A 17419-nucleotide genomic window follows, 5' to 3' on the forward strand; every position below is an offset into this window, starting at 1 on the left:
TTAGAATATAAAGAATGGCAGAGAATGACTAAAAGGTTAATCAGGAGAAACAAATTAGAATTATGCAAGGAAGCTAGCTAGAAATGTAAAAACAGATAGCAAGAGTTTCTACAAGTATTTAAAAAGGAAAAGATAAAGCAAAGTGAGTGTTGGTCCTTGTGGGAGTGAGAATGGGGAGTTAACAGCAGAAAATAAGGAAATGGTGGATTAAACAAACAAATATTTTGTTTTGTCTTCATGAGAGAGGATACAAAAACATTCCAGTAATAGCTGTAAATCAGGAGGTGGAAGGGAGAGAGGAACTTGGTGAAATTACAATCACGAGGGAAGTGGTACTGAGAAAATTGATGGAGCAGCGAACCTCTGGGTCGTGATGGACTTATCTTGACGGGTAGCTAATGAGGTAGAAGATGGGTCGGTATCAATTTTTCAAAATTACCTAGATTCTGGAAAGGTTCCATCAGACTCAAGTTACCAAATGGTAACCCCTCGATTCAAGAAGGGAGTGAGGCCGAAAACAGGAAACTATAGGCCAGTTAGCTTGACATCTGTCGTGGGGGAAGTGTTAGAGTCAATCATTAAAGAGGTTATAGCTGGGTTCATCGAAAAACTCAAGGTAATCGGAAAGAGTGAGCATGATGTTGTGATAAGAAAATCACATTTAATCAATTTAGTAGAGTGAAGGAGTAATTTGCTGTGAATAAAGGGGAACCTGTAGGCATACTAGTGAGGTATTGGGGAAGGTATCAGGGTCAAGGGTGGGTACCGGTAGACAGGAAGGTGGGTTGAAGTGTGTCTACTTCAATGCAAGGAGCATCCGGAACAAGGTAGAAGAACTTGGGGCGTGGATTGGTACTTGGGACTACGATGTTGTGGCCATTACGGAGACGTGGGTAGAACAAGGACAGGAATGGTTGTTGGACGTTCCGGGGTATAGATGTTTCACTAAGTGTAGGGAAGCTGGTAAAAGAGGTGGAGGAGTAGCATTGTTAATCAAGGATAGTTTAACGGCTGCGGAAAGGCACTTCGAGGGGGATCTGCACACTGAGGTAATATGGGCTGAGGTTAGAAATAGGAAAGGAGCGGTCACGTTGTTAGGAGTTTACTATAGGCCCCCAAATAGTAATAGAGATGTGGAGGAAGAAATTGCTAAGCAGATTATGAATATGTGTGGGGGGTCACAGGGTAGTTATCATGGGGGACTTTAACTTTCCAAATATTGATTGGAACCTATGTAGGTCAAATAGTTCGGATGGGGCAGTTTTTGTGCAGTGTGTGCAGGAGGGTTTCCTGACACAATATGTGGATAGGCCGACAAGAGGTGAGGCCACATTGGATTTGGTACTGGGAAATGAACCGGGCCAAGTGTTAGATTTGGTTGTGGGAGAGCACTTTGGAGATAGTGACCACAATTAGGTGTCTTTTGTTATTGCATTGGAGAGGGATAGGGCCGTACGGCAGGGCAAGGTTTACAATTGGGGGAGAGGTAATTATCATGCGATTAGGCAAGAATTAGGGGGCATAAGTTGGGAACAGAAACTGTCAGAGAAAGGAACTAATGAAAAGTGGAACTTTTTCAAGGAACAAATACTGGATGTCCTTGATAGGTATGTCCCTGTCAGGCAGGGAGGAAATGGCCGAGTGAGGGAACCATGGTTCACGAAAGAGGTGGAATGTCTTGTGAAAAGGAAGAGGCAAGCTTATGTAGGGATGAGGAAACAAGGTTCAGATGGCTCGATTGAGGGTTACAAGTTAGCAAGGAACGAGCTGAAAAAGGGGCTTAGGAGAGCTAGGAGGGGACATGAGAAGTCCTTGGCGGGTCGGATCAAGGAAAACCCCAAGGCTTTTTACTCTTATGTGAGGAACAAAAGAATGACCAGGGTGAGGTTAGGGCTGGTCAAGGACAGTAGTGGGAACTTGTGTATGGAGTCAGTAGAGATAGGCGAGGTGATGAATGAATACTTTTCTTCAGTGTTCACCAAGGAGAGGGGCCATGTCTTTGAGGAAGAGAAGGTGTTACAGGCTAATAGGCTGGAGGAAATAGATGTTCGGAGGGAGGATGTCCTGGCAGTTTTGAATAAACTGAAGGTCGATAAGTCCCCTGGGCCTGATGAAATATATCCTAGGATTCTTTGGGAGGCAAGGGATGAGATTGCAGAGCCTTTGGCTTTGATCTTTAGGTCCTCGCTGTCCACGGGGATGGTGCCAGAGGACTGGAGAATGGCAAATGTTGTTCCTCTGTTTAAGAAAGGGAATAGAAATGACCCTGGTAATTTTAGAACGGTTAGTCTTACTTCGGTGGTTGGTAAATTGATGGAAAAGGTCCTTGGGGATGGGATTTACAACCATTTAGAAAGATGCGGATTAATCCGGGATAGTCAGCACGGATTCGTGAAGGGCAAGTCGTGCCTCACAAATTTGATAGAATTTTTTGAGGAGGTAACTAAGTGTGTTGATGAAGGTAGGGCAGTTGATGTCATATACATGGATTTTAGTAAGGCGTTTGATAAGGTCCCCCATGGTCGGCTTATGATGAAAGTCAGGAGGTGTGGGATAGAGGGAAAGTTGGCCGATTGGATAGGTAACTGGCTGTCTGATCGAAGACAGAGGGTGGTGGTGGATGGAAAATTTTCGGATTGGAGGCAGGTTGCTAGCGGAGTGCCACAGGGATCAGTGCTTGGTCCTCTGCTCTTTGTGATTTTTATTAATGACTTAGAGGAGGAGGCTGAAGGGTGGATCAGTAAATTTGCTGATAACACCAAGATTGGTGGAGTAGTGGATGAGGTGGAGGGCTGTTGTAGGCTGCAAAGAGACATAGATAGGATGCAAAGCTGGGCTGAAAAATGGCAAATGGAGTTTAACCCTGATAAATGTGAGGTAATTCATTTTGGTAGGACTAATTTAAATGTGGATTACAGGGTCAAAGGTAGGGTTCTGAAGACTGTGGAGGAACAGAGAGATCTTGGGGTCCATATCCACAAATCTCTAAAGGTTGCCACTCAAGTGGATAGAGCTGTGAAGAAGGCCTATAGTGTGTTAGCTTTTATTAACAGGGGGTTGGAGTTTAAGAGCCGTGGGGTTATGCTGCAACTGTACAAGACCTTGGTGAGACCACATTTGGAATATTGTGTGCAGTTCTGGTCACCTCACTATAAGAAGGATGTGGAAGCGCTGGAAAGAGTGCAGAGGAGATTTACCAGGATGCTGCCTGGTTTGGAGGGTAGGTCTTATGAGAAAAGATTGAGGGAGCTAGGGCTGTTCTCTCTGGAGCGGAGGAGGCTGAGGGGAGACTTAATAGAGGTTTATAAAATGATGAAGGGGATAGATAGAGTGAACGTTCAAAGACTATTTCCTCGGGTGGATGGAGCTATTACAAGGGGGCATAACTACAGGGTTCGTGGTGGGAGATATAGGAAGGATATCAGAGGTAGGTTCTTTACGCAGAGAGTGGTTGGGGTGTGGAATGGACTGCCTGCAGTGATAGTGGAGTCAGACAGTTTAGGAACATTTAAGCGGTTATTGGATAGGCACATGGAGCACACCAGGATGATAGGGAATGGGATAGCTTGATCTTGGTTTCAGATAAAGCTCGGCACAACATCGTGGGCCAAAGGGCCTGTTCTGTGCTGTACTGTTCTATGTTCTATACTGTACTTGGATTTCCAAAAGGCAAAAGGTTATTGTGCAAAATAAAAGCTCAAGGTGCAGGGGGGTAATATATTAGCATGGACAGAAGATTGGCTGGTTGGCAGAACACAGAGGGTATGCATCCATCATTATGAAGTGCTTTGAAAGGCTAGTCATAGCACGAATCAATTCCAGCCTCCCGGACTACTTGGATCCACTACAGTTTGCCTACCGCCGCAACAGGTTCACAGCAGACGCCATCACCCTGGCCCTGCACTCAACCCTGGGACACCTAGATAACAAGGACACCTATGTCAGACTCCTATTTATTGACTACAGCTCAGCCTTCAACACCAATATTCCCATGAAACGCATCTCCAAACTCCGTGGCCTGGGCCTCAGCATGTCCCTCTGCGACTGGATCCTGAACTTCCTAACTCACAGACCACAATCAGCAAGGATAGGCAGCAACACCTCCTCCATGATCATCTTCAACACTGGTGCCCCACAAGGCTGTGTTCTCAGCCCCCTACTATACTCCTTATATACCTATGTGGCCAAACTCCCCTCCAATTCGATTTTCAAGTTTGCTGATGACACCACCATAGTGGGTCAGATCTCAAATAATGATGAGACGGAGTACAGGAATGAGATCGAGAATCTGGTGAGCTGGTGCGACAACAATAATCTCTCCCTCAATGTCAACAAAATGAAGGAGATTGTCATCGACTTCAGGAAGCAGAAAGGAGAACAAGCTCCTGTCTACATTAATGGGGACGAAGTAGAAAGGGTCGAGAGCTTCAGGTTTTTAGGTGTTCAGATCACCAACAACCTGTCCTGGTCCCCCCATGCCGACACCATAGTGAAGAAAGTCCACCAACGCCTCTACTTTCTCAGAAGAGTAAGGAAATTTGGCATGTCAGCTACGACTCTCACCAACTTTTACAGATGCACCATAGAAAGCATTCCTTCTGGTTGTATCACAACTTGGTATGGCTCCTGCTCTGCCCAAGACTGCAAGGAACTACAAAAGGTTGTGAATGTAGCCCAATCCATCACGCAAACCAGCCTCCCATCCATTGACTCTGTCTGCACTTCCCACTGCCTCAGCAAAGCAGCCAGCATAATTAAGGACCCCACGCACCCCGGACATTCTCTCTTCCACCTTCTTCCTTCGGGAAAAAGATACAAAAGCCCAAGGTCACATACCAACCGACTCAAGAACAGCTTCTACCCTGCTGCTGTCAGACCTTTGAATGGACCTACCTTGCATTAAGTTGATCTTTCTCTACACCCTAGCTATGACTGTAACATTACATTCTGCACTCTCTCGTTTCCTTCTCTACGAACGGTATGTTTTGTCTGTATAGCGCAAGAAACAATACTTTTCACTGTATACTCAAACGTGTGACAATAATAAATCAAATCAAATCAAATGGTCTTTGTCTAATTGGCAGGATGTGATGAGTGGAGTCTCACAAGGGGCCTCAAACTTTTTACAATTTAAATCAATGACTTAGATGAGGGGATTAGCTTGGTAGCTAAATTTGCAGACAACACAAAGATAGGTGGAAAAACATGTTGTGAAGAAGACATAAGGAGTTTGCAGAATATAGAATCAGTGGACAAAAATCTGGCAGATGGGCTATAATGTGGAAAATGTGAAGTTGTTCCCTTTGTCAGGAAGAATAAAAAACATATTACTTGAGAACAACTGGCCCAGCCAGCGATGTCCATATCCAATAAATAAAAAAAAGCTATGGGGAATGAGAAAATAGCATTGAATAAATATTATGCCTTTACCAAATCACATGCTAGAAATAGAGGGCAAATTGGGGGTTTCAAGGAATGTGGCAACTATTTATTCCCAGCAGATCAAAAGTTAGCAAACGTAATACTGCTATTCAAAAAAAAGTGGGAGGGAGAAACCAGGAAACTACAGGCCAGTCACACTGACATCAGGAAACTGTTGGAATCTATTATTAAGAAAGTCCTAACAACACATTTAGAAGGCCATATAATGTTCAGACAAAGTCAACATTGTGTTTGACAATTTATTGTGAGGATGCAACTAACAGTAACTAAAGGGGAATCAGTAGATACAGTATTCCTGGATTTCAGACAGACACCCGATAAGGTGTCACACAAAATGTTAACAGGCATGATAAGAGCTCATGGAGATGGGAACAATACATTTGCACAGATAGAGAATTGGTTAACGGACAGGAAGTAAAGAGTGGGCATAAATGGGATATTTTTCAAGTTGGCAGGCAGTGAATAGTGGAATGCCACAAGGGTCAGTGCTGGAGACTCAGCTATTTACAATCTATATTAATGACTTAGGCAAAGAGACAGAAAGTAATGCATCTAAGTTTGCTGTTGATACAAGGTTAAATAGGAATATAAGCTGCAAGGAGAACAGAGAGGTCCTTCAAAGTGATAGAGACAAGTTAAGTGAGTGGGCAACATGGTGGCGGATGGAGTATAACGCGGAGAAGTGAGAGATTATTCACTTTGGTTGTAAGAATGGAAACAGAATATTTTTTAAAAGGCATTAAACTTGTAAATGCTGATGTTCAGAGGAAATGAATCTACTCAAAAGCAACACAAAGTGAGCACACAGATGCAAAAAGCAATCAGGAAATCAAACAGTATGTTTATTGCAACGGGATTAGTGTCCAAGAATAAAAAAGTCTTGTTAAAATTGTATGGGGCTTTAGTGAGACCTCACCTGGAATAATGCATGCAGTTCTGGTTTTCATATTTAAGGAAAAATATATTTGCATTGGAGGCAATACAGCAAAGGATCACTAGATAGGTTCCTAGGATGAAAGGCTGAGTAAACTGGTTCTATATTCTCAGGAGTTCAGAAGAATGAGAGGTAATCTTATTGAAACATACAAGATTATGAAGGAGCTAGACAAGGTAGAGGGGAATCTGGCACAGTCTCAGGATAAAGGAACAATCATTTAGGATTGAAACTAGGAGAAATATCTTCATTCAAAGAGTTTGATTCTTTGGAATTCTCGACACAGAGAAATATGGATACTCCAGTGTTGAATATAGTTAAGGCTGTACTACGCAGATATTTAGCCTCTTAGCGAATGAAGAGATAGGGAGAGTGGGTGGGAAAGTTGAGTTGATACCCAAGGTGGTGAGCAAACCAGAGGATAAAACCTACTTGACCTTGTCCTTACAAGTCTACATCTGTCCATGAAGGCACTGGTAGAAGCGACCACTGCACGGTACTTGTGGAGACAAAGTCATATCTTCACACTTGGGATATCATATTATATGACACTAACACCATGCTAAAATGGATAGATTCAGAAACAAATCTCCAATTCAAAAATGTGATGTGGGTCATCAGCAGCAGAATTGTGTGAGACCAAAATCTGTAACATCATGGCCCAGCAAGCACTCCACTTTACTATTACCATCAAGTTGGGCAATCAACAGGAGATAATAGCAGGATGAGCACTAGACATACCTAAAAATGGGTGCCAACCTGGTAAGACATAAACAAAGGACCGCAAGCATGCAGCAGAAACAACATGCGACAGATAGAACAAAGAACAAAGAAAATTACAGCACAGGAACAGGCCCTTCGGCCCTCCAAGCCTGCACCGACCATGCTGCCCGACTTAACTAAAATCCCCTACCCTTCCGGGGACCATATCCCTCTATTCCCATCCTTAAAGGTCACTACCGTGTCCGCTACCTCCCCCGGCAACGAATTCCAGGCACCCACTACTCTCCGTGTAAAAAATCTGCCTCGTACATCTCCTTTAAACCTTGCCCGTCGCACCTTAAACCTATGCCCCATAGTAATTGACTCTTCCACCCTGGGAAAAAGCTTCTGACCATTCACTCTGTCCATGCCTCTCATAATCTTATAGACTTCTATCAGGTCGCCCCTCAACCTCCGTCGTTCCAGTGAGAACAAACCAAGTCTCTCCAACCTCTCCTCATAGCTAATGCCCTCCATACTAGGCAACATCCTGGTAAATCTTTTCTGTACCCTCTCCAAAGCCTCCACATCCTTCTGGTAGTGTGGTGACCAGAATTGAACACTATGTTCCAAGTGCGGCCACACTAAGGTTCTACAAAGCTGCAACATGACTTGCCAATTTTTAAACTCAATGCCCCGGCCGATGAAGGCAAGCATGCTGGATACCTCTTAATTACCTTCTCCACCTGCATTGTCACTTTCAGTGACCTGTGTACCTGTACACCCAGAGCCCTTTGCCTATCAATACTCTTAAGGGTTCTGCCATTTACTGTATTAGACCTTCCAAAATGCATTACCTCACATTTGTCCAGATTAAACTCCATCTGCCATCTCTCCGCCCAAGTCTCCAGCTGATCTATATCCTGCTGTATCCTCTGATGGTCCTCAACGCTATCCGCAAATCCACCAACCTTTATGTCATCCGCAAACTTACTAATCAATCCAGTTACATTTTCCTCCAAATCATTTATATATATTATAAACAGCAAAGGTCCCAGCACTGATCTCGGAGGAACGCCACTTGTCACATTATAGAAAAAAACATATCCACAACTAATGGATCAGGACAAAGCTTCTCACTCCCGTCTAATCCAATTGTGAATACTGGTGTACAATTAAATAATTAACAGAGGAGGAGGCTCGAAAAAACATCCCATCTTCAAAGATGGGGTAGCCCTGTACATAGTACAAGAGAGAGAATGAAGTGTTTGCAAACATCCTCCGCCATTAGTGCCAGGTGGATGTTTTGTCTCCGCCCAAAGTTGTCAGCATCACAGATGTCAGTCTTCAGTCCATCTGATTCACACTATGTGATATCAACAAATGGCTGAAGGTACTGGATACTGCAAATGATGTGGGCCCTGACAACAATCTCACTGTAGTACTGAAGTACTTGTGTTCCAGACTTAACTGCACCCCTAGCCAAGCTGTTCAGGGACTGCTGCAACACTGGCATTTACCTAATAATGTGGAAAATTGTCCAGTTACATCCTGCACACAGAAAGCAGATTAAACCCAATCCAGCCAATTACTGCCCCATCAGTCTATTCTAAATGTGCAAAGTGATGGAAGGGGGTCATCGAGAGTGCCATCAAGTGGCACTTACACACCAATAGCCTGCTCACTGATACTCAGTTTGGGTTCCGGCCGTAGTCACTCATCTCCTGAACTCATTACAGCCTTGTTCCAAGCACGGACAAAATGTTGATATGAAGAGGTTAGGTGATGATGATGATTGCCCTTGACACCAAGGTATCATGGAATCCTGTCAAAATTTGAAGTCAATGGGAATCAGGGGAAATATCCGCCACTGGTTAGAGTCACACCTGGCACAAAGGAAGATGGTTGTGGTTGTTGGAGGCCAGCCATCTAGCCCCCAAGTCATCGCTACAGGAGTTCTCACCATAGTGTCCTAAGCCCAACCATTTTCAGCTGTTTCATCAATGAACTTTCTTCATTATAAGGTCAAAAGTATGGATGTTCGCTGATGATTACACAAAGTTCAGCACCATTTGCAACTGCTCAGATTTCAAAGCAGTCCAGTCTACTTGCAGCAAGCACTGGACAATACTCAGGCTTGGACTAAGAAGTGTCAAATAACATTTGTGCCACACAAGTATCAAGCAATGATCATCTCCAACAAGAGAGAGTCCAACCATCTCCCCATGGTATTACATTACTGAATCCCCCACTAACAACACTTTTGGGGGTGGTGCTACCATTGATGAGAAACTTATCTGGACATGCCATGCTAAATACTGTGGCTACAAAAACACAGGTCATAGCTGGAAAATCTGCAGTGAGTAACATCTCCCAACTCCACAAAACCTCACCAGTTACAAGGCACAAGGCAGGACTTTAGTCGACTTAACTGGTTTCAATGAACGCAACTCCAAAAACACTCAAGAAACTTGGCACCATATAGGACAAAGCAGCCTTCTTGACTGGTATCTCATCCACCACCTTAAACAGCAGTGTTAACCATCTAAAAGATATATTGCAGGAACTCACCAAGGCTCCTTCGACAACACCAGCCAAACTTGTGATCCTACCACCTAAAAGGACAAGGGCAGTAGACACATAGAAATACTATCACCTGCAAGTTCCCCCCAAGCTAGACACTATCCTGACTATATTGCTGCTCCTTTACTGTCAATGGGTCAAAATCCTGGAACTCCCTTTCTACCAGCATTCTGGGTGTATCTACACCACATGGACTGTAGCGGTTCAAGGTGACCACAATCCTCACAAGGACATCTGGGGATGGGCAATAAATGTTAACTTTGCCACTTGCTTGATTGTACAATGTAAATTCATCATATGCAAATGAGAGTTGTTGCATTGTACTGATGGCGAGTGACTTGTAGTATAGTTTCCATCTCAAAGTCCACACAAGCAGAAGTGCTGGAGGGAAATGTCATTTGTCGTTCTAGTCAGTTTGAATTTCTTTCCAGACTGGATTCCCACACAGATGAGGAGAGGTTGTCCAAATATATTTATCACATTGCGACTGGAAGGGGCATTAGAAGTTGCGCCTCAGCTGCTCCACAAGAGGTGTGAAGTGGAATAGGAAACACAGACCTCAGTTACAGAAAATTTTCAAAAGTTTACATCTTACCATTACTGAATTCCCCACTATCAACTTTAACCCCACTAACAATGATAGTATTCAAAGACTCAAAGAGTAGAACACTTATTCTAACCAAACTTTGTCTTAAATAATATCATTGACACTCCCCTTGCCTGTTTTCCATGATGTCTTTGTGATTTTATCTGCCTTGCTCAATAACCTATCCCTGACCTGCCCCTCCCATTTTTTCATCAGCATAAAACCTATCATATTTCTGTCTCTCTCCAATTCCAGAGACACATCATATTGGACTTAAAATATTATTTGTCTCTCCACAGATGCTGCCAGACCTGCTGAGTTTTTCCAGCACTTTCAGCTTTTATTTCAGATCCCCAGAATCCACATTATTTTGCTTTTAGTTCAGGGTTTGTTAAACAAGACTTGGCTTCAATCACCCTCCCTTCCATAATCAGACATTCATGGCCATATCTTAGAACAGTGAGGAAATGGCAGGATATCAGTAAATATCTTTCAAATATCAGTAAATGTGGAAGTTGTGCCAGAGAAGTTTTCCAATATAGTCCTTCTACTTAAAAAGGGAGAAACTGCTAAGTCAGGTAACTAATGACCACTCTTCCTAATGCAGGCAGTTGGGTTCTGGACACCATAGCACAGGGTAAAATAACCCGTGTAGAAAAGCATTGGTTAACTAACAGTGACCATGCATTGATTTGTAAAATGTACAGTTCATTTTACAAACGTACCACTTTGATGAAGAAAATGCAGTGGATGTCACACTTGTTGATAAAATGAAAGCATACAAGACTTAAAGGAGTGGGGCCCCATAGATAAGACGTTGATGAAAATCAATGGATGCTTTCAGACTGGTGTCACCCAAAATTCAGTGCTCAGGTTATCGCTCTTCGTACAACTACAAATGATCAGGACTTGGGCAGTGAGGTGCAACATATTAATATCGACAGAGAACAACATGGTTAACAATGAAGGGGACTCGCAAGTGATTTCAGGAAGACAAAATGGATTAATAGATTGGGCAGGTAAATGTCAAATTAAATTTAACATGGAGCCCTTTGGGAGGACAAGCAACTCGGAAATATACGCTAAATGTTAAAACTAAATAGAGTGGAGGAATGCAATTCATAGGGATTTACATATACAGATCTTTAAAAGTGAAGGTTAAGTTGCTAAAGTTTTAAAATAAAAAAGGAAACTAGGTTTTATGTTTTATAAGCAGGATCATTCCATGCAAAAGCAATGAGGTAACATCTTTACCGATGATTGACAAAGCTACACTGACAATACTGTCCAATTTTGGATGTCCCTCTTTTGGAAGGCTGTCAAGGCACTGCACAGGATGAGGAAGGGCTTCACCATGGGTATCAAAGATAAGGTGCTTTGGTTATGAAGGGAAAACGTAGATATCAAGGTTCTTCTAAATTAGAACAAAAGATTAAGAGGAGACCTGGTAATGTCCAAAATTATGAAGGGTTGTAAGGAGGAAACAAATTGTGTGAACTACTGGGTATGAGAAGGCTTAGGTTTGTAAATAAAAATTATGAAGTGAGATGTTAAAGAATGCTGTTTATGCTAAGGTTTGTTGAGAGATGGAATGTTCCTCCAGAAATGATGGTGATATTAAATGCAAAATAGCTTTTAAAACAGTGAATAAACGATAGAAAAATAAGCCACGAAAAGAAATGGTGAATAAGACAAAGTGAACTGTTCCTTCAGAAGGTGAGCACAGGTAAAAAGAATTGCACCTTCTAATGTTGTAAAATTTGTTGATTCTATTCTATTTTCAGCTTTTGCTTACTCTTTCTGGAAAGAAATACTTTGACATGTCAGAAACTCACCCTTCACAAACCCTGCTACATCCATGTGTCACTGCCCTAATGGAGCTAATAGTAATTAGTGTGTAATGAAATGCCCAATGAAGATACTGAAAATGAACCACACTCGGTGCTGTGAATGTGCTTACAAAGCGTTCAAAATTCTGTACTATAAAACAAAAGGGTGACCTACATTTAGTGGAAACATTCCTCTCCTGCACGGAGAGTGTGTTTTCGATGTCCCCGCTGCGGATCCTCCCCCTGCTGTCCATGTACTGAGCAGCCAAACCCATGTTCTCCCCATTTGTACTCAGCGACCTGCTGGAGGGGACAAGAGTGAACAGGTTCCCTTGCTGTCGGCGAATCCTTGGGAAGGTTCTCCGTCCTGAAGAATAAAACAAACAATTGTCAATGTTAATGTGTGAAGACTCGGATTTAATTTTCCAAGACCAACAGTCAGCAAGAATCACATCACTCTTCAGCTGCAAGTGCTTTGGGGTGCTCTGATCACATACTGGGTTTAAATGTCTTTTTTATTCCCTATCGCTAGTTCTCTCGACTCTTGAAGGCACTTGAATCCTTACTGTTTCCACATGAGCCAGTGTTCCCCAGGACTTTGTTCAATTGACCATTATTCATACCTGAGTGACAGTGTTGACAGGTTATTCGCCTACATAGGGCATCACAGCTAATCTCAATTCTCTCATCCTGTGCCTCCAATTTTTCAGCAGTGTCACTGGACAAAGATTGCAAGCAGAAACTCTGGTCAACTATAGTACCTGAACTTCTGCCTCAGTTGAAATCTCCTCGCTGAGTAGAGACTAGTAATCAAAGCTAAGGTGCCCTTGAATTGTAGGGCACAGATATTAACAGGGTAAACCTCCTAATACTGTACCTTCAGTACAGTAGTGGGGCTAAAAGTGGCCTCAACAGCTTTGGAACATGGAGCAAATAAGTTAGATTTACTTTGTGATCACTGTCCATTAACTCCATGCTGAAAAGTGACTTGATCCATGTAATTGTGGCAGAAATTGGGCAGTTGCAATTGCAATTTAAGCTACACAAAAATTTGAGCAGGTACATGACGAACATTATACTGCCCCATACCACAAAGAGGAAATGGGGCCCAGGCTCGATTCTCAATCTGTGCTGCACTAGCTTATTTCAGTCAGGGAGACAATGGTGCTGCAGCAACTGGTTTCACCTGGGTTACTGAGGGGATGGTGCTAACTTATTCAAAGTGTCTGTGTGGTTGGGAATCCGAGATAGCGCGCACACACCTCAAGAGTATGTTGAGGTAATGAGGGAGAAAAAAAATCAAATAAAAGCTTGCATTTATATAGCACCTTTCATGACCTCAGGATATCCCAAAGTGCTTCGCTGCCAATGAAGTAATGTTGAAGTGTCATTGCTGTTGCAATATAGGAAACACAACACTCAATATGCAAGCAACACATTCCTACAATCGCAGCAATGTGAATATGTCCAGATGACCTGTTTTTGCGATGTTATTTGAGAAACAGGACAGCGTGAAGAACTCAGCAGGTCTGACAGCATCTGTTTGGAGACAACAGAGCCAACGTTTCAAGTTTAGATGACCCTTCGTCAGAGCTCTGACGAAGGGTCATCTATACTCGGAATACTAGCTCTATTCTCTCCCCACAGATGCTGTCAGACCTGCTGAGATTTTTCCAGCATTTTCTGTTTTTGTTTCAGATTCCAACATCCGCAGTATTTTGCTTTAAATTTAACCGAGAAGTATTCCCTTGCTCATCTTTAAAATAGTGCAGTGGGATATTTGATATCCGTCCAAGGGGGGAGACAAGGTCTCGGTTTAATATCGTATCCAAACAAGAGCACCTCCTTCAGTTTAAACTGGAGTGTCAGCCTTGAGTGGGCTTCGAACCCACAACCTTCTGGCTTGAGTACTTCCAACTGAGCCGCAGCTGAATAGGAGGGCTGAACACACACTTGAAAACATATTCTAGCATAAAGCAGAAGGAGGGGCAAGAACAAAAAGTTGAAGTAATCAAGCACTATGGCTGGGATTTTCTGGTCACGCCCGCGGTAGAAATCAACGTGGGCAGGAGTGAAAATTTGGAGAGCAGTCAAATGTCCATAGATTCTGGGTGGGAATTTGACTGGAAAACTCCGCCCTATGTTTTTGTCCACCTCTTCCCCCTCCATGATCTTCCAATGGTCTTCACCAACCAGAAGGATGGCTACCTAGATTAGGTAAGGAGTCTAACAACACCAGGTTAAAGTCCAACAGGTTTATTTGGTCGCAGATGCCACTTTGCTCCCAAATAAACCTGTTGGACTTTAACCTGGTGTTGTTAAACTCCTTACTGTGTTTACCCCAGTCCAACGCCGGCATCTCCACATCATACTTAGATTAGGCCACTATTACAGGTAAACAGCCTAAACTAGGTGCAACCAACATTCTTTACTTCAAGAGGTAGTCTCTCGTTGGCAGCTATCTGCAGCTTGGCAAGTGGGGAAATCACAAATGGAAGTTTAATATTACTATTTGCAATGCCAGCAAAACAGTGGGTCGTAACTGTGATAATGCGAATCACCTCCTCCCTTCTTCAGGGCATTATTCTGTGCTACTTGGAGTCTTAATGGAGCTGAGATTTGGATCCAATGAAAATTGAATGAGGAGGTGGTGCTGAGGTTTCATTCTCACCTGTTTCCAGGCCATCAGAATCCAAGCTTTAGCAAGATTAAAAGTCAGTTGTTGTAATGTGATTATGAACCAGCATGAAAAGCTCAAGATTATTCTGAATTTAAGATCACAATTCCAACAGGAGGCTGGGATTTTGACATTTGTATTTGAACATTTGACAGATGAACCTTTGGTCCATTATTTCACCACAATCCCCTTTTCATCAGAACTGGATGGAAGTTCACTGACCCAAAACTTTGTGCTGCTCCCCGCAGGATGCCAGGCATGCTGCTAAATTTTTTATTTCCAGCTCAGATTTCTAGCATCCGCAATACTTTGCTAGTATTTATAATGGGAAGATCTAGAAGGCAGGCGAGAATATAGTTCACCCACTCGCAGAGCAGCATGACTGTAGGACTGCCAGCCACCATTCGGAATAAGGTTTGCTGATTCCCTGAACCAAATAGAAAAGTTCAGCTGGGAGAGACACTCCACCTGCAGTGGTGCAGATCAACAGCAACTTAGTTCACCTTGAGCAGCAAGATGCAAGGAGGTAACCCCAAAATTAGGGGAGGGTGAGGAATAAACAAACTTTACTCGGGTCCTCATGTTAAATCTGAACACACTGCCGCAGTTACAATTCCAACGGAGTTATCATACTCACAGCTTGTTATACAACCATTCAATTTGTGCACTTGCACTCTGTGGTGTGCCCCTGTTAAAGCTGTCCTTCACCCACTCTTCCAGTGATACCTCCACTTATGCACCTCGCTTCAAACTCACCATCACCATAATCCTTCTGGTGGACAGACATATGGAACTGTCGGGGATAGGTCCCTCCTTTCCCAGCCTTATCATAAACATGATTCTCACGGTCTGAAAAAGAAACATGGAAGGACTCAGTGAAATTTCAGGATTGTAAATAAATTCTCAGAGAAAACCAAATCTCTTCCAAGTCCAGTCACATACAATCCTTTTCATGTATGCAGGACCCCAAAGGGTCAGTTTCAATGCAGTGTCAAGGCCTTTCCCATTTGTCCATTTTCTCCCAACTTACCATGAAAGCACCGACTCTTGCTGCACGATTCCTTTGGGTCCCTTCAGGCACTTTACAAAGTAAGGGACAGGCTACTGGCTGTGGAGAACACTGCATTCAAGCTTATACAACCTAGCCCAATCCTGGGTGCTACAATCTTACTTGCATGGCCTTTTGGCAAATGCATCTCACTCAATGAGTCTGACCCCTTGCGATTAAGTCGATAAACAGGGATCTCAGTTGGGAAGTTCACTTTGTCTCCTTTGTGGATTTCCTTATAAGGTGGGTGTCAGTGTGTGCTGTGAGAAGGATGCTTAGAGGCTGCAGGGTGACTTGGACAGGCTGGCTGAATGGGCATATACTTGGCAAATGCAATATATTGTGGATAAATGTGAGGTTATCCACTTTGGTGGCAAAAACAGGAAGGAAAATTATTATTTGAATGGTGGCAGTTTCGGAAAAGGGGAAGTGCAATGTGACCTGGGTGTCATGGTGGAACAGTTGCTGAAGGTTGGCATGCAGGTACAGCAGGCAGTGAGGAAAGCTAATCGCATGCTGGCCTTCATAGCAAGACGGCCTGAGTATAGAAGTAAGGATGTCTTGCTGCAGTTATACAAGGCCTTGGTGAGGCCACACCTTGAGTATTGTGTGTAGTTTTGGTCTCCTAGTCTGAGGAAGAACATTCTTGCTAATGAGGGAGTCCAGCAAAGGTTCACCAGACTGATTCCTGGAATGGCAGGACTGATCTAAGAAGAGAGACTGGATCAACTGGGCTTGTACTCACTGGAATTTAGAAGAATGAGAGGGGATCTCATTAAAAACATGTAAAATCCTGATGGGACTGGACAGGATAGATGCAGGAAAAATGTTCCCAATGTTGGGGAAGTGCAGAACTCGGGGGGGGGGGGGGGGGGTGGGGGGGGGGGGGGTGTGTCACAGGCTAAGAATAAGGGGTGAGCCATTCAGGACTGAGATGAGGAAGAACTTCTTCACTCAGTGTTGTGAACCTGTGGAATTTTCTACCACAGAAAGTTGTTGGGGCCAGTTCATTAGATATGTTCAAGAGGGAGCTGGAAGTGGCCCTTGTGGCTGAAGGGAGCAAGGGGTATGGAGAGAAAGTGGGAGTGGGATACAAAGTGCATGGTCAATCATGATCATATTGAATGGTGGTGCAGACTTGAAGGGCCAAATAGCCTACTCCTGCACCTATTTTCTATGTTTCTAGGTATGACTTAAAGTATAGTCAAATCTGTAACTAATGCATCGAGTCATAGTTGTGCTTGCACACTCCTATTTAAGCTAGGCTGGATAAAGTTTGTGCATACCCTTGATATGCAGTTTACTGCCCATCAGTCATGGCAAGTTCCAGGCACTAAAAGGTTCTTCAGGCCAGTGCCAGTTTACCCAATGTCAGTTAACCCAATGTCAGTGACTATCCAGCATCAAATGAAGTCTAGTCCTTAACACTATGTTGTGAACAGCTGTGCAAACATTGCTAGGAAATGGAAAACTATCCCAGGAGCAAGTGCTCCCAGTCCAGATGTAAAGCGAAGTTCCCTCGAGCATTTCCCAAAGCGTACAGCATAAGTTGGATGCAGGATGACGTCATGCTACTGTTACCTCTAGATTTGCCTATTCCAATGCTTCACACACCAAG

The 17419-nt window shown here is 43.4% G+C and overlaps 1 protein-coding gene across 1 annotated transcript in view; it reads right to left on the reverse strand.

Moving 5' to 3' along the window:
• Positions 1-17419, reverse strand: part of map3k3 (mitogen-activated protein kinase kinase kinase 3) — a 132235-nt gene that overhangs the window by 42307 nt on the left and 72509 nt on the right. Inside the window, exons 11-12 of the mRNA XM_078223730.1 lie at positions 15510-15602; positions 12252-12443 (exon numbers count right to left, since the gene is read on the reverse strand). Coding sequence (XP_078079856.1) covers positions 12252-12443; positions 15510-15602 — 285 coding nt within the window. The remainder of the gene's footprint in view (positions 1-12251; positions 12444-15509; positions 15603-17419) is intronic.

Source organism: Mustelus asterias, chromosome 11 (assembly GCF_964213995.1).
Source record: "Mustelus asterias chromosome 11, sMusAst1.hap1.1, whole genome shotgun sequence".
Lineage (NCBI taxonomy): Eukaryota > Metazoa > Chordata > Chondrichthyes > Carcharhiniformes > Triakidae > Mustelus > Mustelus asterias.